The sequence below is a fragment of the Panicum virgatum genome, chromosome 5N (assembly GCF_016808335.1).
Source record: "Panicum virgatum strain AP13 chromosome 5N, P.virgatum_v5, whole genome shotgun sequence".
Classification (NCBI taxonomy): domain Eukaryota; kingdom Viridiplantae; phylum Streptophyta; class Magnoliopsida; order Poales; family Poaceae; genus Panicum; species Panicum virgatum.
Window position 1 is genome coordinate 54,212,619 of NC_053149.1, and position 22,639 is coordinate 54,235,257.

General features: G+C 44.4%; 2 protein-coding genes across 7 annotated transcripts; one reads left to right on the forward strand and one right to left on the reverse strand.

Annotated features, from left to right (window-relative positions):
* Positions 1 to 10,986: 10,986 nt before the first annotated feature.
* On the forward strand, positions 10,987 to 14,948 carry LOC120675477 (probable choline kinase 2). Of its 6 annotated transcripts, none has more exons than XM_039956677.1 (7): positions 10,987 to 11,619; positions 12,670 to 12,791; positions 12,879 to 13,074; positions 13,532 to 13,649; positions 13,764 to 13,811; positions 14,255 to 14,347; positions 14,440 to 14,948. In XM_039956677.1, exons 1-7 carry the CDS (start codon positions 11,188 to 11,190, stop codon positions 14,457 to 14,459), a joined length of 1,029 nt encoding a protein of 342 aa, XP_039812611.1. In that variant the 5' UTR covers positions 10,987 to 11,187; the 3' UTR covers positions 14,460 to 14,948. The 6 variants fall into 6 exon arrangements, with proteins under 6 accessions (XP_039812611.1, XP_039812607.1, XP_039812608.1 ...); XM_039956675.1 differs by having other exon boundaries at positions 10,988 to 11,619; positions 14,255 to 14,358; XM_039956676.1 differs by having other exon boundaries at positions 10,988 to 11,619; positions 14,258 to 14,358.
* A 2,186-nt stretch (positions 14,949 to 17,134) lies between these two features.
* On the reverse strand, positions 17,135 to 22,413 carry LOC120675478 (type IV inositol polyphosphate 5-phosphatase 3-like). The gene is made up of 10 exons (XM_039956680.1): positions 22,016 to 22,413; positions 21,779 to 21,893; positions 20,743 to 20,811; positions 20,279 to 20,369; positions 19,984 to 20,088; positions 18,990 to 19,794; positions 18,530 to 18,714; positions 18,028 to 18,136; positions 17,807 to 17,949; positions 17,135 to 17,594 (listed from the first exon to the last, which is right to left on the reverse strand). The coding sequence occupies exons 1-10, from the start codon at positions 22,184 to 22,186 to the stop codon at positions 17,363 to 17,365; spliced, it is 2,025 nt and encodes a 674-aa protein (XP_039812614.1). The 5' UTR covers positions 22,187 to 22,413; the 3' UTR covers positions 17,135 to 17,362.
* Positions 22,414 to 22,639: the final 226 nt, after the last annotated feature.

Consider the following 22,639-nt stretch of genomic DNA (forward strand, 5'->3'; position numbering starts at 1 on the left):
ACATCCGGCTCTTCTCCGATCCTTCTCCCGCACACTCCCTCTACTCTAATGATACAAGTGGAGACCTACTACTACTTCTCCAACAAGTGAATGGAATGATGAATGTTGATTGGATGCCTTGAGAGGGTGTGTGGGGCTCCTTTTATAGCTCCAAAGGTCAGTTCTCGCCACCAACAAATATGGAAACATGGATAACCGCCTTCTGGAGGATAAGAACAACATTCCCGCCAAAACTCAGCCTGATCCACTGCCATGTGGGGTTGGCCGAACCCCCTTGGCCACCTCTGGCCACCGTCTTTGTCTGGGTCTCTGCTTGGTGGGTCCTGATGTCAGATTGGTCGGTGTCGGGGCTGGATTGGTCAGTTTGGTCTGGTTTGTGGTCCCTCTTTGTTGGTGTGACACAGCGTCGGATATTCTGTGCATTTGTGTTGTGTCTTTCGTCTGTTTTTGCTCTATGCCGGGTATGGGTGCCTGCAATCCAAGAATCACCAAAACTTGTGGAAATTGTTAGCATTAAGCCCTATAACTACTTTTGGTGTTCGAAAGTTATTGAAAAGATGCAGGAGTTGACGGCTTTATTTCTGACTTAAGGACCGTCAACAGGGTTCACCCCTTTTTGGCTCAATTTTGCACATGTTGCTCCTGGATTCAAATAATCACCAAAACTTATGGAACTTGTTAATGTTAGTGAAAATTATAGCAATATGGTTCCAAAAGCATGAAATCCGAAGGAATGTTGGCGGTAAAAATCATCGGAATCGACCGCCAACACTCTCCTCCCCCTCATTTGCCTCCCTCTCCACTCTCCTGGCTCGACAACCAAGCACTAGCTCCTCCCTCTGTGCCTAGAGCGAGCCTCGCCGTGCCACATGGCCGCTGCCCCCACCTAGCACACCTCTAAACCCCCTCCTCCGGTCTCCCTCCGCCCGAACTGACCCACCCACGAGGTTCCTTACCCTCCACTGGTGCTCGCCGGAACCCCACCGCCACCGCCAACCGCCACCACAAGAGCCATTGCTGCGCAGGGGACCTCCTTCCGGCCGCTTCTGACCCCGTCCGAGCCCACCAACGGGTAGAGCTCGACCTCCTCAGGCTTTTCACCAACTCCTCCCTCGCCGCCGGTGATCGAGCTCGCCGAATTTCGGTCGCCCGCCGCCTCCTCAGTTTTCCAACTCCAACAAGGGGCATTTTTGCAATCCCCCAAATCTTACCAGGGTCCCCAGCACAAAATCTAGGGGCCTCTTTGCGATACCTTAGTTTAAGTTTTCCATCCTTTATAGTGAACTTGTAATTTCCTTTAAAAATCTTAGAAAAAATGAAAAATACAACTCAAATGTTTTAGATTCCTTATGACTAGATCTATAACTTTTGTTACATGCACTTTTTCATTTGCCCATTGGTTTTTGCTCTAGATTAAATACAATTTTATTAGACTCTTAATTAGATCTTAAGTTCTATACACTACATGACTACCATTTTTAGTCAGTGATTTATGACTACCATTTTTAGTCAGTGATTTATATACTAGCAGGGTAGTCTTGTGTAAAAGTTTGATGGTCAGTGGACATGCGTAGCTTTAGATTTAACTAAATCTTGATTTATGTCTAAGTTAAATACATTTATTTATTCCAGTTTCGCTGGTGTGTTTCATGAACTGCAAATTTTACAATACCTCTATTTTGATTCCTAGTGTCTCTAGAAAATGTTTGGAAATTTTTGGTTAAGTCAAACTGGTCCAAATAATTTATGGTAGGAAGAAATGTACTACACAAGACAAGTAGTTTCTATGCATGGAAACATCTAATATATTTAATAGAGCTTTTCTTTGAGTACATAATAATTCTGTTAAATTATGAAAGCAAGGTCTCACTTTTAGATGCTTTTTGGCAAAACAAACCCTCAAACCAAAAGCCTTGTATGTCTAGATAATAGGCTAAGTATACTCATAATCGGTTAAGTCTTGCTGAGTATTAGTATACTCAGTCTTGCTTGTGGCTTTGTTTGCAGGTGATACTTTTGAAGACATGGCTGCTAGTCTAATCTGGCCATTCTTCCTTCTGGTTGGTCGGTGGAATGGGATACAACCCCGATCGATGATGATAACAACGAGTGATGTCATGTACGGACTCCATCGTGGTACCGTGTATCATCGTTTAGAACTACCTTTATGAATTTTGAATTTGGTTAGTAAAATTCAATTTAAGACTCTGTGATGTAAGAATTTGTGGACTGTTATAATCTTTGGGCTCGCCTTTATGCGGGTTTTACTTGCTTTGATCAATCCTAGATCAAGTGGTTTCATCGGGATATTACCACACTGAACTGTCAGATTATTTCATTTGAAGTGCGTGATAGTTGGATTGCCTTTAAGGTGGTGATTAGCGTACTTGAGCTGGATTACTTAGACGATTATGCCACAAAAAGATACTGGAGTGATACTGAGGCAACGTCCCATCCCTAAGTAGACAACTTCGATCTACTCGATGGAATTGCCAGTGCATTAACCTTGCGCAAACTATCCAAGACTGACTGACATCAGCTCGAGGAACAGACTTATTCTCACAAGCCTTTCACCGTGGTTCGATCTAACCACGACAAAATAGAGAAGTGTCCGGAGAAAATTATTCCACAACGACGGCACCATCCCCGTCTCAATGACACCATCCGGAAACCTAATTCCCCATGTTGTCGCCCCAAGAAAGTTGCCGACACCGTAGATGTCGTCGCCTGCCCTATCTCTTCATTGTTGCCGGAGAGGAGGAGGAAACAAATATTCCATACCATGAAACGAGGCATGGAAAAACCCTAATCCTAATCTAACTTTGATCTAATAGAGATGGTGATGACTAGAAGAGATGGATCCCCGCTCCCTCCAACCTTTGGCGAGATGCTAGAGATGGGAAGGGAGGGGGGCCAACGATGGAGGAGGTGAGAGCCAGTTGATCGGTAGGAGGGGAGGGGGTGGGGGTGGGGGGGGTGTCAAGCTGCTAACGGTTTGGTGTTAGACTGGTTTTGATGCATTGGTTTCTCATTTGGTCTAGCTAGGTTTGGTGGGAAATAGTATGAATTTTGTGTTGGTGTAGTTTGGTTCAGTTTCACAGTTACAACAGTTTGGATCAGCGTGGTTAAATTTACATTTGGTTTAACTATTCATGTTTATGTATGCAATGCGTGGATGACGCCAGACTCGTGCATCTCACCGTCGCTCATTCAGCTCTCCCAGCACCCGCGCGGCAGCGTGGCGCTCCGCTTTTGGATGGCCTAGTGACGGCAACATGCGGCTGAGTGGATAAGATTGAACCTGTTTGAAACTTTGGATTGGTGTAGTTTGGACCTCGGTTTGCTAATGAATTAATTTGGTTTGGTTTATAGAGCAAAAATGATGGGATGGTCTGGCTCGGGCTCAGGATGCTTACTTAGATTGGTTTGGTGCGGATTCGGTTTTGATTTGGAACCATTAGCAGGCTGGAGTGTGGGCCTAGGGCGACGCGAGAGGCAGAGCGGTTCCGTGAGGAGGGCTCTCCTGGGTTCAATCATCTTGCATTGTGCGTGCGAATCAGAACGCTCCGCTTTATGCCTCCTCCGATATTTAGCAAATTTATAAAGGGAATGGGATCCATGGCCTATCGCAACTTCTCTAATGGCGCGGCATAATTCGGGGAGGGACCATCGATCCGCTGGAATGGAAAAGAGCAGCGGTGCGGAGCGCTGGCCAGTGGCTCTGCCTCTGCCGGCAAGTGGCAGCATGGCTGGTGCCGAGACGGTCGGTCAGAAGATCATCCGTGCTCTGTGTCTGAAATGCGGCTACGGCTACGGCTACAGCTACAGCTATGCGTCAGCATACGTCAGCAGAGAACAAATCCGATCTCTCCTTTTTCACGATGTTTTCAACGAAGGGGATCAGGGGGTGGTTCTCTTTCGGACAAATCAGGCAATCGCTACTACCATCGACACTTCTAGGGTCTACTAGTCGTCTAGAAGGAACAGAGAATGGTTACCTGCACAGTGTGCTCAGTCCAGCTCGGTGCACCGATTCGTGCAATCGTGGTGGTCATGACTGCGTTAGGGCCCCACATTAAGGCCTGTCCCACTAGAAAACACCTCGTTTGCCGCACCGCACCTCCATTGCACGTATCGGTGGCAACACGATCCGCGCGCAAGCACAGTGTACACTCTTGCCTCTTTGGTCCGCGCAGGTACTTATCCACCTGCTCTGCTCACCGGTTCGTTGTCACTAAGGGTGGGAACGTGGAAATGGTATCCGAATTTTTTGCATCTATATCCGTATCAGCACCTAGTATAGATATTCGTATCCGATTATAATGTGGTATTAAAGTGGATATATCTGAATTTGTTTTTCCTCATTTTTCTCTATCCGATTTCACATCCGTATTCGAAAATATCCGCAACATCCGTATCCGAATAAAAATGAGCACATAGAAAACTATTAAAAATTATATATATAACTAATAATTAGTGATATATTAGTTTTAGTATTAATAATAATATATTTAGTGGAACTATTTAAGAGTGATCATGAATAAATGATATGTGCTACTAGGTTTAATATTACTAATGATATATAAAGATTAAGTTTAATTAATTTCAATTTAATTAACTATATTTTGATATGGATAATCATATTGATTTTAATTTACTTTGGTTTATCCACTTATTAATAAAATTATAAATATACTTTATTCAATTTATTCTTTATAACTATTGATATTTCCATTAAAATATTTATTCATTTGCATTTTATATCTTTATATTATTAACTATTTAAATATTTATGGATAAATATGTTTTGATGAGATGTCTTTTTCTTAACTACAAGAGTTACATACTTTAATACTTATTGTATAATGACTTAGCGATACCTTCGAAATATGTTTATAATGAATAAAACAAGCGAATATAACTATGTTCCAAATCAAGTAAATATCCGAATCCGTATCCGAATTCGAGACATCCGTTTCGCATCATATCTGACAACATCCGAATTCGTATCCGTATTCAAGTTAAAATGTGGTAAAAAGTGCTATCCGAATCCAATTCCATGCGTATTCGATCCGTTTCCATCCATAGTCGTCACCTCTTACTTTTTATACCGAGCACCAGCTGCCCGAGCCTGACCAACATTTCGTAGTAGGCTTGTGCCGCGGGCGAGGCACGCTGGCTGGACCTTGGGTGCTTCTGCCTTCTGCTGCCTGTGATCTGGGTTTGGGAAGCACCACCCAGCCCGACGCAGCACAGCTCCACTTCCAGCTGGGTGCAGTGGCGAAGCTAGGAATGGAAGGTAGGTGGGGCTGGTGACCCTTCTTCTTCCTTGCTCACTTCCTTCATCAATGGTCTCCAAAATTTTAAGAGGGCTGTGGGGGGCTCCATGGAGTTTTGGGCAGTAGGGGGGCTGGAGCCCCCTCAGCCCCCCTGTAGATCCGCCCCTGGCTGGGTGCAGCAGAGCGCAGGGAGGTACTATCTTCGTTCTAAAATATAAATATTTATTGACTTCTGCGGATCATGTTTGACCATTCGTCTTATTCGAAAATATAAAAAAATAAAAAAAAATTAAAATATATTTTCAAATATATACGATGATAAAATATGTCATAACAAAATAAATAATATTTTTATAAATTTTTTGAATAATATGAATGGTTAAATATGTTTAGCAGAAATTAACAAATACTTATATTTTAGGACCCAAGTAGTAGCCGGTGAGTTGACTCGGTGGTCCGCGTGGGCGGCGACACGTTGGCCCGATTATTTTGTACATTTTTGTGTCTTTCTATTGTCGAACGAGCACACCGCCACACGGGCCACGGCGATTATTTGTTGTCGCCACTGCAAGGTTTCCGTAGCGTCTACAGCCCACGGAAAGCGACGGCCAGTTTCCTTTTCCTCTCCAGAACTCATCGATGAGGTCAGCTCAGGAAATGGAAGCCTACCGAGGTATTAAATAAAGATAGTTTATAAAATTAATTCTAAAATTTATGTACTATTTTGCGAGACGAATCTAATGAGGTCTTGAAACGCACTATTATAAAATAATTACTATAGCATCACTGTAGACAATCATTAATTAATTACTGTCATTAGATTCATCGCGAAAATTTATAATTATCCGTTAAAAAAGTTTTGTAAATATATTTTATTTAATACTTCATGCATAAGATTGCTTACCAAACAGCGCCGATGATGTGATTATCTACGACGTGACTGGGCATGCTACTCTCTTGGGGTGGGCGGTGCTCTGTCCTCTTCTACGGTCGGGAGTCGTCTCACCGGGCAGCGCGCGGCTGCGCGGGCCATACAAGGGGAGTAGTCTGCGCCTATGCGCAACAGCGCGAATGCAAGGGCATCACATGGGGATGGAGAGCGACTGAGGGAGAGAGCGACCAGCCGCGAAAAATCAAGACCATGTTTATTTCTAAAAAAAAGTTTCCTACAACCATCACATTAAATTTTTGAATATTTGTATGAAACATTAAATACAATTGAAAAACTAATTAATTACACAATTTAACTGTTTATAAAAGATGAATCTTTTAAACTAAATTAATTCATAGTTAGACATTAATTGTTAAATAACAATAAAATATACTAAAGTACTAAAATCTAAACTTTTTTACGAACTAAACACATCCCAAACACATCCCAAACACAGGCCTCACTCCTTGTTTATCATTTAGTACTATGCGCTGCTGCACAGGCGACGCCAAGAGAGTTTTTTTTTTCTTTTTACAAGAGCCAAGACATCGGATCACCATCACCAGAATATAATTATATAATGTATCGGTTATTGCCTTGTTCCCCCTCGACGAACACAAGAAACACGCGCTGCATCGTGTGGATGTAAACAAAGCTTCAGACTTTCAGAGTGTAATCAAGTTGTAAGTAGTATTAGAAGTGGGTAGTGTGCCGGTTGGTCGTGCGGAGTACTAATTAACTCGTGAAGCTCTTTTCGCTGCTCCATCTGCGTAGGAACACCGGGCACGCACTTGCTCTTCGAGTCGTCTGGCTCTGGCAGTAAAAGCCTCCAACAGTATCTTTTGTTATTATTTAATAATTAATGTCCAATCATAGATTAGTTAAACTTAAAAAATTCATCTCGTCCTAATCAATTATACTGTATAATTAGTTATTTTTTCAACTACACTTAATGCTCCATGCATATGTCTAAAAATTCGATGTTATGAATACTGGTGGAAAATTTTTGCGAACAAAATGGGGCTGGTTGGTCGGTAAAGCTCTCTGCGCCCCCGCGGGGGCGTGATCAAAGTGTGCGTGATTATTTTTCTTTTTGGTAAGAAAGTGAAAATGTCGTCTTTGATTAAGTCTTAACGCAGCACCGCCACTAGCCTACTTCGTCATTTGCGGCCCAAAAGTCAACTTTATGTTAAACATTTCATGCTAGCGTAGCGCGCCTGGTCCACATGTGGCCCATACTAAGTCCATAGTCAATGTCGACCATGTGCTCATTATATAGTACAAAATATTTTCATATGGATAAGATCGCCAAATATGATTGTGTTTAGATTCCAAAATTTACACCAAAAACGTCACATCGAATATTTGGATATATGCATGGAATTCAATAAAATATATTACAGAACTTTTTGCACGGATGGATTGTAAATCGCGAGTGAATTTAAAGAGCCTACTTAATCCATGATTTGCAACAACGATGCTACAGTAACCATCCATTAATTATAGATTAATTAGTCTCATTAGATTCGTCTCGCGATTTACAATCCATCAGTGAAAAAAAATTATAGATAGATTTAGTAAAATTCTGTTTCAAAATTTTTACCCCTGAACATCTAAATATTGCCAACTTTCTTTCTTTCTGTTTACTTTCCAGCACACTATTAGCCGTGCTGACCTGGTATTATAAGCATGCTATTTTCCACTGAGAAAATGTGGGATATATGGCCAACCAATGGCGGAGCCACCCATACAGCATGGTGGGGCAGCTGCCCCAGCTATTGCCGGAGTAGATCTCCACTCCCCATGGAGTCTTTAGTCGGCCGGAGGCGAGCAGGAGGTCGGAGAAGCGAGCGGCGGCGGTGTTCTGACGAGCAGGAGGTCGGAGGACGAAGAAGGGAAAAGAAGGCCAACTTAGGCCATCGCTGGTGGAGTGGTGGTCAAGTGAAAAAAAGCCCATGACTCAAATATCCTAGGCCCAGCAGCAAACCAAAACACCCACCGCTACCATTTCCTTCTTCTCGTTGGCTCACTCGCTCTATGTTGCCTCCGACCCCTGTCCCGTACGTGTCCACCCCTAGCCGACAGCCACCGAAACCCTAGCCGCCGCCCCTCTAGTCGCCGGACGCCGGAGCCGCCGCCAGCCAACCCGCGGCCATTGCTGCCGTTGCGTGGCAGTGGAGGATTTCATGGAGGAGGAGGAGGAGGGCCGGGACAGCAGGGGAGCACCCCCAGGAGTGACGCCGTTGGGCGCTTCCGCGGAAGAGGGACAGCGCCGGCACCGCCAGACACTGAGGAGCAGAGCACGGACCTGGCCGGTGTCGGCGTTGGGCGAGGGCGAGGCGCTCCAAATTGCCCCTGTCTTCCAATCGGCAAAAAAAAAATTGGTGACAAGAGGTAAAATCGCCTCTATATTTCAATTGACTTGGCACTTATGTTATGCTCGTCGTGCGAATCTGCCCAAACTAAAATTTTCGACTAGCTCCACCGTTGTGGCCAATCAGACAGCGTACATCTGGAGCTCGTATCAAGCTCGGTTCGAGACGCATGATCGTCGATCTACTCGCGCATCCGCGCGGCCCGGACGAACACCTTCCCCGTTCTCCTTTCGCCGTGTCCGAACCGAAGGCGCTGTTCCTCCGCGCGCTGCCAACGAGAGCTCGCCACGCTGTCGTGGCGGCCCGCGGAACGGACGTGTCCGCGTGACCGCGTGGCTAGCGCGGGCCACAGAGCTGTCGCAGGCCCCACCCCTCCGCACGGGATCTGATACGGCCGACGGTCGCCGTACAGCTGGCCGCTGCTCGTAGGACTGCTCGTCACTCGTCGAGGCTGTCCACAATGGCAAGAGCAAGAGCAAATTTGCTTTTGCCTCGTTTCCCATGCCCTCTCTGTCTACAGTGCCAAACAGTGCATCTACAGTGTCAAACAGTAGATTTACTCCTCCATTTCCTCCTATCGCTGTGGACGGTCTCACCCCGTTCCGTCGTCCGGTTTTGCCAAACGTACCCTCTTCTTCCGAGGAACTAGGAATGTGCCCAAGCTCGGCCAGCTGGCGTCTGTGGATCTTCCCCTTGCTGTCTGAAATGAGAAATATCTGATGTCGCTGTGCGGGTTTTGGCTGATCACATGTATTCTGGGATCCACGAGGGTCCGTCCCTGTATCGGATAACCTGGTATTGAACCAACTAGTGATTTTCAAATTCCAACACAATGAAAATTTTCAGTAAAAAATATTTTTGACGAAACTGAGTATTCATGCTGGCCCCCTCCATCTCTTTAAATTTGAGAATATTCATGCTGACATGCTAGTACACTTATTTGAGTATTTAGAAAGCAAAGATCAGCAACTATCATAAGTGCAATATCAAAGAAAAAAGCGATTCGATAAAAACAATAATTAAATATTGCACACTTACACTATGTAGAAAGCACGTCGTGTTCCATGTATAAGAACCAAACGTTCTGGTGTCGTGAAATATTCAATATCTCTAGGTCATGCTTAAAGGAAAACTTTCTAGAAAATCATACACATGTCCCTTAGGGCAGCCGCAGTGGTATCGCTTCAACTCTCTATAAGAGATCCATGTCATCATCCTATCCTGCGTGGAAGAGATTAAATGAGGAGAGAGAGCACAACTATCTACTAGTCTAGCGAGAGCCGATAGAAAAAATCGAGGCGAGTATCGGCAACCAAACCACGCGCAATCGCCCAAGCTGCCGCTAGATGGGATCGAGTGCGCGCGCCCCCGCACTGATTTTCCCCTCCTGTGCCTGTGTCTTCCGCGCGACGCGCGCTCGTCGTCTCCGGCGCGCCAAATCTCTCCGTCTTCCGCGGCATCCGCGCGCCAAATCTTCCTTTCCTTCCCGCGCTAGTGCGAGCCAAATCCCCCTTAACCTCCTTCTAGTGGCTCACTAGTTAATCCCATCGCCTGCCTCTTTACCCTCCCCAAAACCTAGCATCCGCAATAAAAAATCTCTTTGAGCGATGAGCCATAGGTCCAGGCGGGAGGTTGCTCCAGCCCCTCAAGCTCCGGCAGCTGGTGTGCCTTGTTGGGGTGCTGCAGTAAAGCCCAACGTCTCCTCTCCGGCATCTGGTTAAGCCATGACCCCTCCTCCAGGTAACATGGCTCGATATTTCCCAATCCAAATCCCAACTGCTATTCTTGTCTATAGAGATTCATTTGCTTGCCGATTCATTTGCTTGCCGATTCATTCATTGTGGAGACTATATTGTTTCAAAGCGTTGTGATGTTTGTTGTCTTTACTGTTACTTTGTGTGGCCACATATAGTTACAGGGATGGTGTTCATACTGGATCACTGGCATTCATAAATGCGTGCAAGTGTTGGAAACTGCTAAAGACGTCTCTGTAGACAGCACCATTAAGCTGGTTTGCTATAAGCTTTGTCTATAGGTGAGTTGGACGGACCTTGTAGAGAGCAGCTTGCTACACCTTTGCGGCTGCCCTTATGTGTAACAAAGTCAAGTGTCTACCATGCTCCTAAAAAGAAGGGTTTACCAGTACCATGTTTATGCTTTTTCACAAACATAAAAAAAGTGCTTCCCGCGTTCAAGCTAGCCAGTGCCGATCCATAAAACTGAGCTCATGCCGCATGGACGCATGGTACTATTTTCTTTACGCCACGAACCTTCCCCATGAAGTGATGTTACGGTTCACGCGGTTTGGCCACGCCTTCCGGAATGAAGGGAAGTTGGAGGGGCCATCTGCAAAATCTCGCGCAGCCAACTCTATTTATACGCGCCCCCGTCCTTGATCTGGGAAGCAGATAGCCACAGCACAAAACTTGCTTTGAAATCTGACTTCACTGCGAACGCTGCGGCGGAGGAAGAAAAAGGAGGGGGGAAAACAATTCGTAGAAAAATCAGCAATCAAAGAAGAAAATAATTTCCATAGGAAATCGCCCAATCCCCTTTCCTCTTCTCTCTCGAGGCTTCGGAACGTGCGGGGAACTTAGCCAGGATGGTGGGCCTGGTGGCGATCGAGAACCAGAGCCAGGTCGCGCGGGCGGTGGTGGCGGAGGCGGTGCTGGCGGCGGGGCCGCGGATCCCCAAGGAGGCGCGGCTGCTGCTGCACGAGCTGGCGGCAGCGTGGGCGGACGTGGCGGACTGCCGCGCGCTCCAGGTCGTGCCGCTCAAGGGCGCCATGACCAACGAGGTCTACCAGGTGCGCTGGCTCACCGGCGTCCCCTCCGCGGGCGGCGAGGCGGAGGAGCCCCGGGGGGAGAGGGAGGTGAGGAAGGTGCTCGTGAGGATATACGGTGACGGGGTCGACCTCTTCTTCGACCGCGAGGACGAGGTGCGCACCTTCGAGTGCATGTCCCGCCACGGCCAGGGTCCCCGCCTCCTCGGCCGATTCCCCAACGGCCGCGTCGAGGAGTTCATCCACGCAAGGGTACCTACTACCTACACGATACCGTCTCTTTATCAAACTACCTGCTGTTGTTAATATGACTAGTAAAGTAGAAATTCATGCTTGGTTTTCCCTCCTCTGCTCCTCTGCATCCTCATGGAACTCGTAGCTTTCCCCCAGTTTTTAGGAATTATCTTGCGCTTTTACTTTTTTGGGATGACCGATTCTTCTCTTACTTCTTCCGCGGGTTCTAGTTGAAATTGATGCTAAAATTTGGACGGAGGTGGCATTAGGACGGAGTATGCAATTCAATTATTCATTGATATCATCTGGTTTAGTTTAGACATGATAGAACTGTTTTTCTTGATACTTTCCGAGATTCTATCGGTATGGGGCCTACTTATTTAATGCAGCGTAGTTCTCGTTCTTTGAATTTTCTGCCGTGAGAATCTTGCATTCTCTGTATTCTGGCCTTTCTGAAGCTTCAGGCCTTTATCAGTCAATTTAAAACTGCCTACTTGAGTCACTAGTCAATGGACTGGCCCATTTTACAATTAACAGGCGTTTATTTCCCACGCAAATCAGTATCTCTGTTGCTTATCATCTCCGGTCCTTGCAACAAACTTGTGTTGCAAAGTCGGCAGTTGATGGTGCCGTATATTGAATAGAGTCAAACCGGTTGTCCATATGACAAGAGGAAACGTCTCTCTCAGAGAAGCTAAAAATTCAAAGCAACTGATTGTACTTAGGACAGATGACAAAGTAAGTTCAGGAAGAATTAGCTTTAGGCCTTATGCATAGTCTAACTCCCTCTTTGGAGTCTGTTTAGAGTAAATTATGCTCTAGCTCATTATCTACAAAAAAAATTATGCTCTAGCTAGAAACTGCACGTCACTGTAGCACTTTTGAGATTCTTCGTTTGCCTTTTTATTTGTGTCACTCTCATGAAAAGGTGAGTTTCTGCTGTTTTCTTGGTTTGGTGAAAAATGCAATACTAATAAGTTTTCTGCTTAAGTTTCGGTGGCAAGATATGTTATGGGGCTGTCCAATCTGTTACGTCACTTTATAAGCTAATACGAATGTTTCTTTCAGACACTATCAGCTACCGACCTTCGCGATCCTGATATTTCAGCTCTCGTTGCTTCCAAACTGAGGGAATTCCACAACCTTGACATGCCTGGTCCCAAATCTGTGCTCATTTGGGACAGACTAAGGTGAGGTCTTTGTGGCTATATAATTAAGCGTCACTTATAATTTTTTAAGTGTGGAACCAATGTCTGAACCTGCTGGCATGAATCTAGGAACTGGCTCAAAACTGCTATGAACTTATGCTCATCTGATGAAGCCAAAGAATTTGGGTTGGACAGCCTGGAGAATGAGATTACTGCATTGCAGAATGATGTTTCAGGTGATTACCACTGGATTGGTTTTTGTCACAATGATCTTCAGTACGGCAACATCATGATTGATGAAGAGACCAACATGCTGACCATCATTGTAAGTTTTATGCATCCACACCCTTCCAATCTTAATTATTCTTTGCTGTACTAGCAATATTCGTTTTGGCGTAACTCAATTATCAGTTGTGTGCCTGTAATGTGAATACAGCTGTGAAATGAGAATATCTTGAACATGGGTAGGTAGGAAGAGTTCTGTTCTATTGAATACACATCTTGCCTTTTGCAAAACAGGGATACTTGGAGTTGGTGTATTGTTTTGGTATACTGTATAGGACTGCCCTTCTCCCCTCCCTTTCACATTCGTTGGCGTGTGTTTGTTGTGTTCCCTCCAATCTGGACATGCTAAGTTGTCACGCCTGTGGCCTCTGCTAAAGACAGTTTTAGTTTTGGAGGCTACTACTATGTGAAAGATGCATGCTTGCTGTCCTTATTTTTCTTTTTTTTTCTTCGTACAAACCTTTCATGACAGTCCCCTTCTCCTTCTGTTGTTACAGGATTATGAGTATGCAAGCTTTAACCCAGTTGCATACGACATTGCTAACCATTTCTGTGAGATGGCGGCTGACTATCATTCAGCAAATCCTCATATCCTGGACTACAGCAAATATCCAGGTATTGCATCACTGGGAGAGCTGCTGATGCATGGACTTCTATTCTTTAAATCAGTTTGGTCAATCTTGGTTCAGTTTCAGTCTTCCTCATGTGCTATTCTCTTTTACATAACAGATATTGATGAGCAGAAACGTTTCCTCAAGACATACCTGAGCATTTCTGGTAAGGATGAGTTCAATGTTTGGATTGATTGTCTGAATTTATTTGCACGATTTTAGTTGACCATGTCATCGTGTGCAAATTTGCACATCTGATTCAGTCTTATCTCCAGTCACTGAATAAAAGTTTTCATCAGAGTCAAAAACACAATAAGTTATTTGTTTGGCCATTTCAGCATATATGAAACAGGACCACAAGAGTTTCTTGCAATTATAGAACACCCAGGGTAAACAAAACGAATCATTCGATTTTATAAGGAAGATGGCAACCCGCAAATGCTGACCAATTCACCAGCTTTCCAGATTCCATATACTCTGATGAAACGTAATTCACCATTCTTTAGATTCAAAGTAGAGATTTCCTTATTCACCATGAATGTTCTCTGCCTAGCCGATTGTGTCTTGTAGACCATATCTTCTAAATTCTAATTGCGTGTAACTACCTAGCAGGTGAGGAACCTGATGCGGAAGAGGTGGAGAACCTGCTCCAAAGCATTGAGAAGTACACGCTCGCCAGTCATCTAGTATGGGGGCTCTGGGGTATAATCTCAGTGAGTTCATGCGTCAGAACTTCTTTCAGTAACTGTAAAACTAAAACATCTGTGTCGTTTTCTAACTTTTATCTTGTGCAGGATCATGTCAACGACATTGACTTCGACTACAAGGAGTATGCAAGGCAGAGATTCGAGCAGTACTGGCAGAAGAAGTCTGCAAATCTGCAATCTTGACTTCTTGAACCGTGTGAATAAAACACCCGTGGCCTCAGGGGCTCCTTGAGGACCTGTGTTGCAATTTGCGAACACGAGGTGTCCGATGTCACTGACAAAGCGAGAAGCTGTTGAAATGATACTGACAACGATGATGACGAAGAACCCCGTCTTGGGATCAGGGAGCGCATGTTTCGGAACTTGATTGGCTTCGGCTTCGGCTTCATGAAGGAAGAAGCTATGGGGCTTCGGTGGCTCGTTTAATTTGTACAGTAAGAAGGCAAGGCTCGGGGTTGCGTGCTGTATGCTCAATTTGGCTAGCATTGCCGTGGGCTTTGGTGCAGTTGCTGTTGTGTTTCCCAGTTTCTGTATGCTTGATACTAATATAGTGGAGATATTGGCTATGTACTTTGAGACAATGTATACTTTGTATAGTGTGTACCAATGTTCAAAAAGGCGGTTTTAGGCGGTCGCCTAGGCGCGATTTAGCGCTAGGTGGAGGGGTACCGCCTTGCCTAGGGGGGTAGGCGGTACCTTAGGCGGCGCATGCACGTCGATGATGAGAAGAGGGTGCTGCGCCTGCTAGACAGGCCGTCACGGCCGTTGGAGAAGGGGAGAGCGCGAGCCGCGGCCGCCGGAGAGGGAGAGCCCCCGCGGCTGTTGGGATTTACCGCCGGAGAGGGAGAGCCCGAGTCGCCACCTGACGCGGGCGGAGAGAGAGACAGAGAGAGAAAAAGAGCGGGAGAGATGGGAGGGAGACGAGCAGCAGCTGGATGCCTGGAAGGGATAAGGTTTGGTACTTTTCTGTTTTGCCCCTTTACTTTTTAAAAAATTATAGATGGAAGGGGAGGGGTGTGCATAAGATGGGCTGGGCTCTTTTGATAGGCCTTTCTTCCAAGTTTATGTTCACAGGACCCCTATTTCTTCCTTTATTCAAGATAATCTAAGGTAATATATGTATATGTATTGAAATATTAAAACGCCTAGAAAAACGCCTTAAAACGCCTAGGCTCGCCTAGGCTCTAGGCGGTGGGTCACCGCCTAGATACCGCCTAGCGCTTTTTTTAACATTGGTGTGTACATAGCTTAAGGTAGAATACTTGTTGCTATAACAGCTATATATATTGCGGGTATCGATGATAAGTATTTTCAAAGTAACTCGTGAGTTGGATAATTGCACTATTTCCTACATAAAAAAAACTTCAGAATTGTTACGGTGAAGAGTGGCTATCACTGGATGAGCTATAGCCACAATAACCCCAGGGATCATGATTTGAGCAGTTTAAACATTCTACTGATACAGTGTGTTTACCACTTTAGAAACCTCGTACGAATTGAGGAGGAAGGGAAGGGATTTCCGTCCACTCAAACCTGCGCGCGGATCACGGCAAAACAGCCACACTGGGCAGGCAGCGCGTCATTGCCGTTTCCTGGATTTTGTAGCCCGAATCAACCTTCAGCCCAACAGGCCGACGAAACGGGACACAGACTGCGCTTCTCGAGTGCCTCTTCCAATTCCGGCCCACCCACCGGAGCGGCGGCCGCGAGTTGCCGCTTCGTCGTCGTCACAGGCAGGGCACCGTGCGGGACGCGAGGAATCGAGAGCGTCTCATATTCCGCCGGCGTCGACTCGTCGCCCGGACTCGCGCCTGTCACTTCGAACTGACCTTTCTCGAACCTCTGCCCCCCTACTAGTTGTTTGTTATTACTGCATAAATTTTGACCAATAATTAGAAATATTAAATAAAAGTAATTTGCAAAACTAACTTCACAAATCCTTAGAGGATAGTTACTGTAGCCAATAATTAGAATGTAATAATTAGAATCTAATAAGATCTTTGATCGCACAATTAGAGGATAGTTATTGTAGTATCACTGTAACCAATCATCAATTAATTACCGTCATTAGATTCGTCACAAAAAGTTATACCCATCTCTGAAAAAATTTTGCAAATAAATTTCATTTAGTCTCCATGCATGAGAATTTTTTTTCGGAGAACGTGCTAGGACAATCCAAACAAGGCCATTATCAGAAAACAATCCCTGACAGACTGTTGTTTGTTTTGTCATTCGATACTTCTGTTTTCCGAACAGCAGCCAGCAGGATCCTCAACACCTTGGTAACAGTTCAGACTTCAGATCTCATCCTTCCGTGAAATGTAAGACAATTTAGCTTTATCGCAAGTGAGCTTCTCCAAACTCAACGAAATTTATAGAAGAATATATTAGCATCTACAATATCAGGATATAAGATAAGTTCATCTTCAAGACATATTTCATGGTAAAATTTATTAAACTATAATTGGAATGGAGGGACTAGTTTATATGTTCCAGCCCACAGCTTGTAGTTGCAAGCATAAGTAGCAATTCAGTGCCAATGCAGACTAGAGGTCTCCATCTACTCCAGTCCAAATGATTCCAAATTTAATCAACTCCAAAATAGTTTGACCAAACAGGGATCAGTTAAGTTAAAAGGAACATTTGCTGCACCGCAAGGATTTTTTAAAAAAAACTGCACAATGCCTCAATCAGTCGGCAGGAAATTTACACTGTCCAACATTTGACCGTTACAGAGGAAATTATTTTTCCACATTTGAGGCACAACACTAAGAGGGGGAAGGAAAAGAAAATGGCAAAATGCATGACAACTGATTTTGAAATATGGTCAGATCATGGGGGAAACGTACATGGAAGTGGAACTACCTATTTCAAAGTTCCAACTGCTGGTCTCTGAAAAATAGAGAGGCACTGGTTGGACAGATCAAGAGGCAACGTGGGCCAATCTTTTCTCGTATACTTGAGAAAAACATCAATTTTATTGTGCGTGTGTGCAAGATTACTTTGGACCTCAATATAGTCCAAGGTTGTATATTCCAGAAGTGCTATCTTCCTCGAAGGAGAGCTGTTCCTCAACCTCTGCATCGGTGAAGGTAAGAGCTCTCTGCAGCTTTTTTGAAGAGAAAACCTCAACATCTACCATGTACACAGCAGTCACAGGGCGGTGATCCGATAGCCGGAGATCAACTGTCTTATATGACAGTAACCTCATACCCTTACCATGGGAAAGAATTCGGTCACACCTACGAAAGTAGAACAAAATTGCTATTAGTATCTGCCACCGCTAACTTGAGATTTTGTAAAAAAATAACCTCAATTCTGATTTTTTTTCATCAATGAAAGAAGAACATGAGACCAGGCACGTGTCATGCAAAACCAACGATTTGAATCGTCATTAAAAAAAGAAACAGAAAACGGAGGAACTTATGCAATTGCACTTATCAGACTGGCATACCATGCAGGTGTCCTCCTTCCAGATTTGTGATCATCACTTATGTACTTTCCTGAGTTAACCTTGTATTTGTATGTCGGAGGAAAGTTGATGGCCCCTTCGGTCCACTCTTCAAATGGATGTCCCTTCTTCAGCTCTACTTTCAGCTATCATAAAAAGAATGCAATGGTGAGCTGCAACTAATGAGAACAGGGGCATTTCGCAATATGCTGGGAGAAGCTAACCTGATCGAAAGCAAATAATTTATTCCAGTCCTGCCAGGAGATGAGTTCATGGGTCTTCTCATATGATAAGTTGATCCTATAGTTGAAATCACCAAGCCACACAATCCTTCTGAAGTATTCAAGAAATACCAAATCTCAGATTAGATGTACATAAATGTAATAAACTAGACTCCTGCTACGTTTAAGATTTCACCAAATCAAACTAGCATGTTTGTGTGTTGGGGGGGTGGGGGGGGGGGACTAGCATGAACTAGACTAGTGGACAGAAAGTATTTTCTTTTTGTACACAACCCTAGACCACATGCTCTTGTTTTTCCACACTATAACGATTACCCCTTCAATGAAACCGAAAGTTCCAAAAGCTTCCAATATTCAAGAATGACTGAATACAATGGTTGTTTCACTCGAACTAACAATAAAATAAGTAGGTGATGAACTGCCAAATGTAGAGGTAATCAGGTAAACCATAAATCACAACATAAACATAGAATCTATTACTTACTCGTGGTCATATATTGTCTTAGGCATGTTGACTCTGGAAACTGGATTAAATACTGTCCTTCGGTGGATTTCTTGAACATCAGCATTCCTTTTTAGTTCATCTCCCTCTTTTTCTCCAGAGGTCAGATGACAACATATAAAGCAAAAGTGTGTTTGATATATGGACATGCTTACTGATATTGATCCCTGAAGCACGCCAAAGTAAGAGGTCAGCTCTTTATAAATATAACATTGGCGTACTGATAGAAAGTAAATGTGAGTGATACGAGACTGGCAAGATTAGAAGACAATGGTTTCTAAAACAAAGTTATTCTACAAAAGAACGACAACTACATTAGGATATCCTAATATTTACATTTTTCTCAAAAAAGCATGCATTTCAAAATCAGTTTTGCGCCAGCAGAGTTTCGTTATATGAATAAAAGAAGGATTTGAGAGTGATGTGGCTTATAGAAACATGCCTTATTACCAATGTAGCCCATGGCACCAACTCCTACAGTTGATACTTTCAGACTCTGAATGTGCTTCCGAAGGCTTCTTCGTACCCAGATTGATAGATACACTCCAACCATCTGCTTGCTTATTATCCTTACAAAATATGGTTTTTTCCTTTTAACTGCTTCATAGTTAATGTTTAAATCTGGAACTAAACTGTCCTCTGGAAATGGACCAGAGTCTCCATTTACTGACTTGAAAGACAAATATGTTCGTAATGCCCTCCCTGAAGCTAATGATTTTGTGCTGTCGGGAAGACACTGTGCCAACATATCCAATGGTGGTTCAGGCCAAACCATTCCAAGCCTCTCTGAGTGACTGAGTGTTTTAGTTAATAGCTTCTGACAGATCTGCTCTTCCAAATTAGATTCTTTAAAACTTAAGTTATGGGATCTATCAGAAGTCTCCATTGAAGGCAGCTTGCTGAACTTATCATCTTGTAAAATTGTTTCAGGTGCATCTGTGGGGTGTTCAGATTTGTTACCATGAATGCCATCAACAGAAGCAATCAAATCTTGGTCATTTAACGGATGCACCTCCCCATCACTTTCGCTATCAGACTCACCAATAAGTTCATCTTCCATAACGAAAGCATCATCAGCTGGCTTGAACCTTGATGGAGAAGGAGGATCACTGTGGCATTTATATTTTGGTTTATCTGGGCTGATCTTATTCAAAGTTTCACGAATAATGTTCTCCCACATTGCAATAGGACGGTTATCTTCAGCACCAAATATATTCCCAGCATTTAATGGAACAATTTCTTGAAAACTGAAAGAAAATCGAATCCTCTTATTAAATTAAATAAAGCAGTTATATTATTAGAGAACAGCATATAAAAATAGTAGCACTTTTTTTTATCATATGGCACAAACCGTTTGCAGATGAAAGAAGACATGACAGCTAAATGGTTGGTGGATTTGTAATCAACAAGATAAGCAGAGAGGGTTGGTTGTTTACCCAAGAACATATATATCAGCTGGTTCCTCCATATCTAACCATTCTTGAATATCCAAGTCATCAGGTGGAAGTCTGCCTGCAACATTCCATGTTCCCGCACATATCCTGAACATCAGGGCACAAGGAACAGTTGATCAAAGTAATGTTTTTTTTAATCTTCAATAGATGATATTATGGTTTATGATTGTGAATTGTGATCGGCAAGATCAATATCTAAGGAACGACTACTAGCCATTCAAGTAATTGAAAACTATCAAGAAGCAGTTGGGTACAAAAATATTTAAGGAATCCATGCCTTAGTTCCCTGACATCAATATACTGCGCGCGGAGGGTCTCTGACTTGCGCCTTCTATGGAGCCCATATGGAACCGGCCCTAGTTGATTTCCTGCAATATGTTAAATATAGTGTCATTGAACATGAGAGGTATATGTGCCTTTTCAGACAATTATACCTTTTTTATTTTTTAAGCACCAACACGTACGTTTCAAAGGAGCTTTGGAGGTATTTATAGAGTTAGTGATGGAAGAAACTAGCCATGTATCTTAGTTTGCCAGCTGCATTACTCTGTTTGTGCATCATGCATCAGCAATCTAACATACTATGATGTGACAGTAAGGGGAGAAGAAAACTAAGGAAGACCTTTTAAAAAAGAAAATGGAAATCTTATTAATATGGTCATTATTTGATAGAACTCCTGTGCATGAACCAAAGATTATATCTCTAATAGCCAAACTATTAGTCAGCACCAGGAATGTTACCAATAGTTTCAGCACCAAGTCCACGGTTGCTCCTCTCTTCATGTAACTTGCGTTCCCAGGCACACATCTCTGCTCAAGTTCCACATGTGCAACTATTAGACAATGATCCTTCACCAAACCTCAACTAAAAAGAGAGGAAATCTAACACAATGCAGGTTTAGCTAAAAGCGATCAATAATAACTTTAAAAGATTGAAACCATCGGCAAAAGGAGTAGAGAGAAGTATCATACTCCAGTTTTCCCTTTCCAAAAGTTACCTGTTTTTTGCAATCAAGCATGTGCTGCAACTCTATTTCGTGCCACCAGATTCAGACCACCATTTCCTTTATTATTATTTTTTACAATTTATTGAAAAAGCCGGAATATGCTGTCTTAGGAACAGGGTGGGAGATCTAATCGTTTTGAAAAACACAAGGAATAACATTTTATTCCACTAGTTCATTGATCTCGACGTCCTTTTTTGTTTCATTTCTAAGGAAGGAAGGAATATACCAAAGCAAAATGAAAGCTTAGGAACACAGCCCGAGGAACGAAACAACCGTAGAATTGCTACGAGTAAATAGTTGAGTCGTTTTCCAATTCCTTGGAGTCGACTTCCAACTTTGACGTCCCCCACTAAAAACCAAACTAGTAAACCGGATCGTTGCGGTGGAAGCGATCATGCACGGACAAGTAAGCACCAGGAGAAGAGCCATCCTGATTGACCGGAAGCAAAAGTAGCTTTCACCAATTAGCCCAGGTCAGTTCTTTTCCAAACATATCATGCGAACTTGCGAAGCAAGATGTAATTACACCAGGTAAACTGTAACACCACGTGTGAACAGTGGGAAACAGAATCAAACACGAAGCATTGTTCAATTCATTCATACGACGGCACAGGGAATTTCGATTTGGCTTCTCCATGATGGGACTATGGGAGCACGCCAATTTAGCAAACCGAACTAAGCAAGTAAGCAGTTCATGCGCAAGCGAGAGAAATGGAGGATCAAGGAAGGGAAAGGGGAGGCCTGGAGCTGGGGATGAGCGGATCGCTGACCTTCGTACTCGACCTCGCTGTCGGCGTCGTCGGTGGTGTCGCCCTCGTCGGCGCTGAAGTCGGACTCCGGCGACCTGATGTTGAGCCACTTCCGCAGCACCGTCTTGGGCCAGAGCTGCAGCGCCGCCGCGCGATCAGCACATGAGCACCGCGAGGGCACGAGCAGAAACAACGAAGAGAAACCGAACCAGACAGCGTTTCGATGTGCTAGGGAATCAAGAGGCTTCTCTCTCTCACCTGCTTCTGCTTCCTCCCCCTGCGCCGCACCCGGTGTGCGCCGGGGTGGGCGGCGGCCGCCACGGCTTCCCCCTCCTCCAGGCCGGCGAGGGGATGCAATGGGCGAGCCGCCGACGCCGCCGGCAGCGGCGCGCGCGCCCGCGCGGACGATGAGGGTTGCGCCGCGGCCATCTGCGACGCGATGCAGCCCACACAGTGCTAGCTTGGCGGTTGCAGATTCGCTTCGCCTAGCGGCGGCGGTTGCAGGCAGCAGCGGGCTGTGGTCCCCTGGTGCGCCCCCCTCTTCGGATAAAAACGGGAGGCGCGGCGCCGGGCTCGGCCGACGGGCTGAGCTCCTGTCCTGGAGTCGCCAGACCGTGACTGACGGACGACGCCGACCCGGTCGCGCACTGCTCAGAGCAAGGGTAATGATTTTGCCTGTTGTTGGACGCCGACCGGTCGCACACTGCTCAGAGCAAGGGTAATGATTTTGACTGTGGTTGGGTGTAAGAATCTTTGCAACTTATTTTTTAGTCTAATAGTGATTTAGCTCTCCACTATTAATATATGACCCACTTATTTATATCACTTTTTTTTGATTTTTGTGTCCAAACTTTTTTTTAAAGAAATAGCAGGAGCACTGCT

What these genes read in the sequence shown, in the direction of transcription:
- LOC120675478 (XM_039956680.1), bottom strand. Translation starts at nt 22,186, where the DNA reads ATGGCCGCGGCGCAACCCTCATCGTCCGCGCGGGCGCGCGCGCCGCTG. An exon ending in AAGACAATATATGACCACGA is followed by an intron (nt 18,137 to 18,529) that starts GTAAGTAATAGA and finishes TGAATACTTCAG; the next exon opens with AAGGATTGTGTGGCTTGGTG. An exon ending in GGAAGGAGGACACCTGCATG is followed by an intron (nt 17,595 to 17,806) that starts GTATGCCAGTCT and finishes CTACTTTCGTAG; the next exon opens with GTGTGACCGAATTCTTTCCC.
- LOC120675477 (XM_039956673.1), top strand. Translation starts at nt 11,188, where the DNA reads ATGGTGGGCCTGGTGGCGATCGAGAACCAGAGCCAGGTCGCGCGGGCG. An exon ending in AGGAGTTCATCCACGCAAGG is followed by an intron (nt 11,620 to 12,669) that starts GTACCTACTACC and finishes TGTTTCTTTCAG; the next exon opens with ACACTATCAGCTACCGACCT. An exon ending in GACATACCTGAGCATTTCTG is followed by an intron (nt 13,812 to 14,257) that starts GTAAGGATGAGT and finishes ACTACCTAGCAG; the next exon opens with GTGAGGAACCTGATGCGGAA.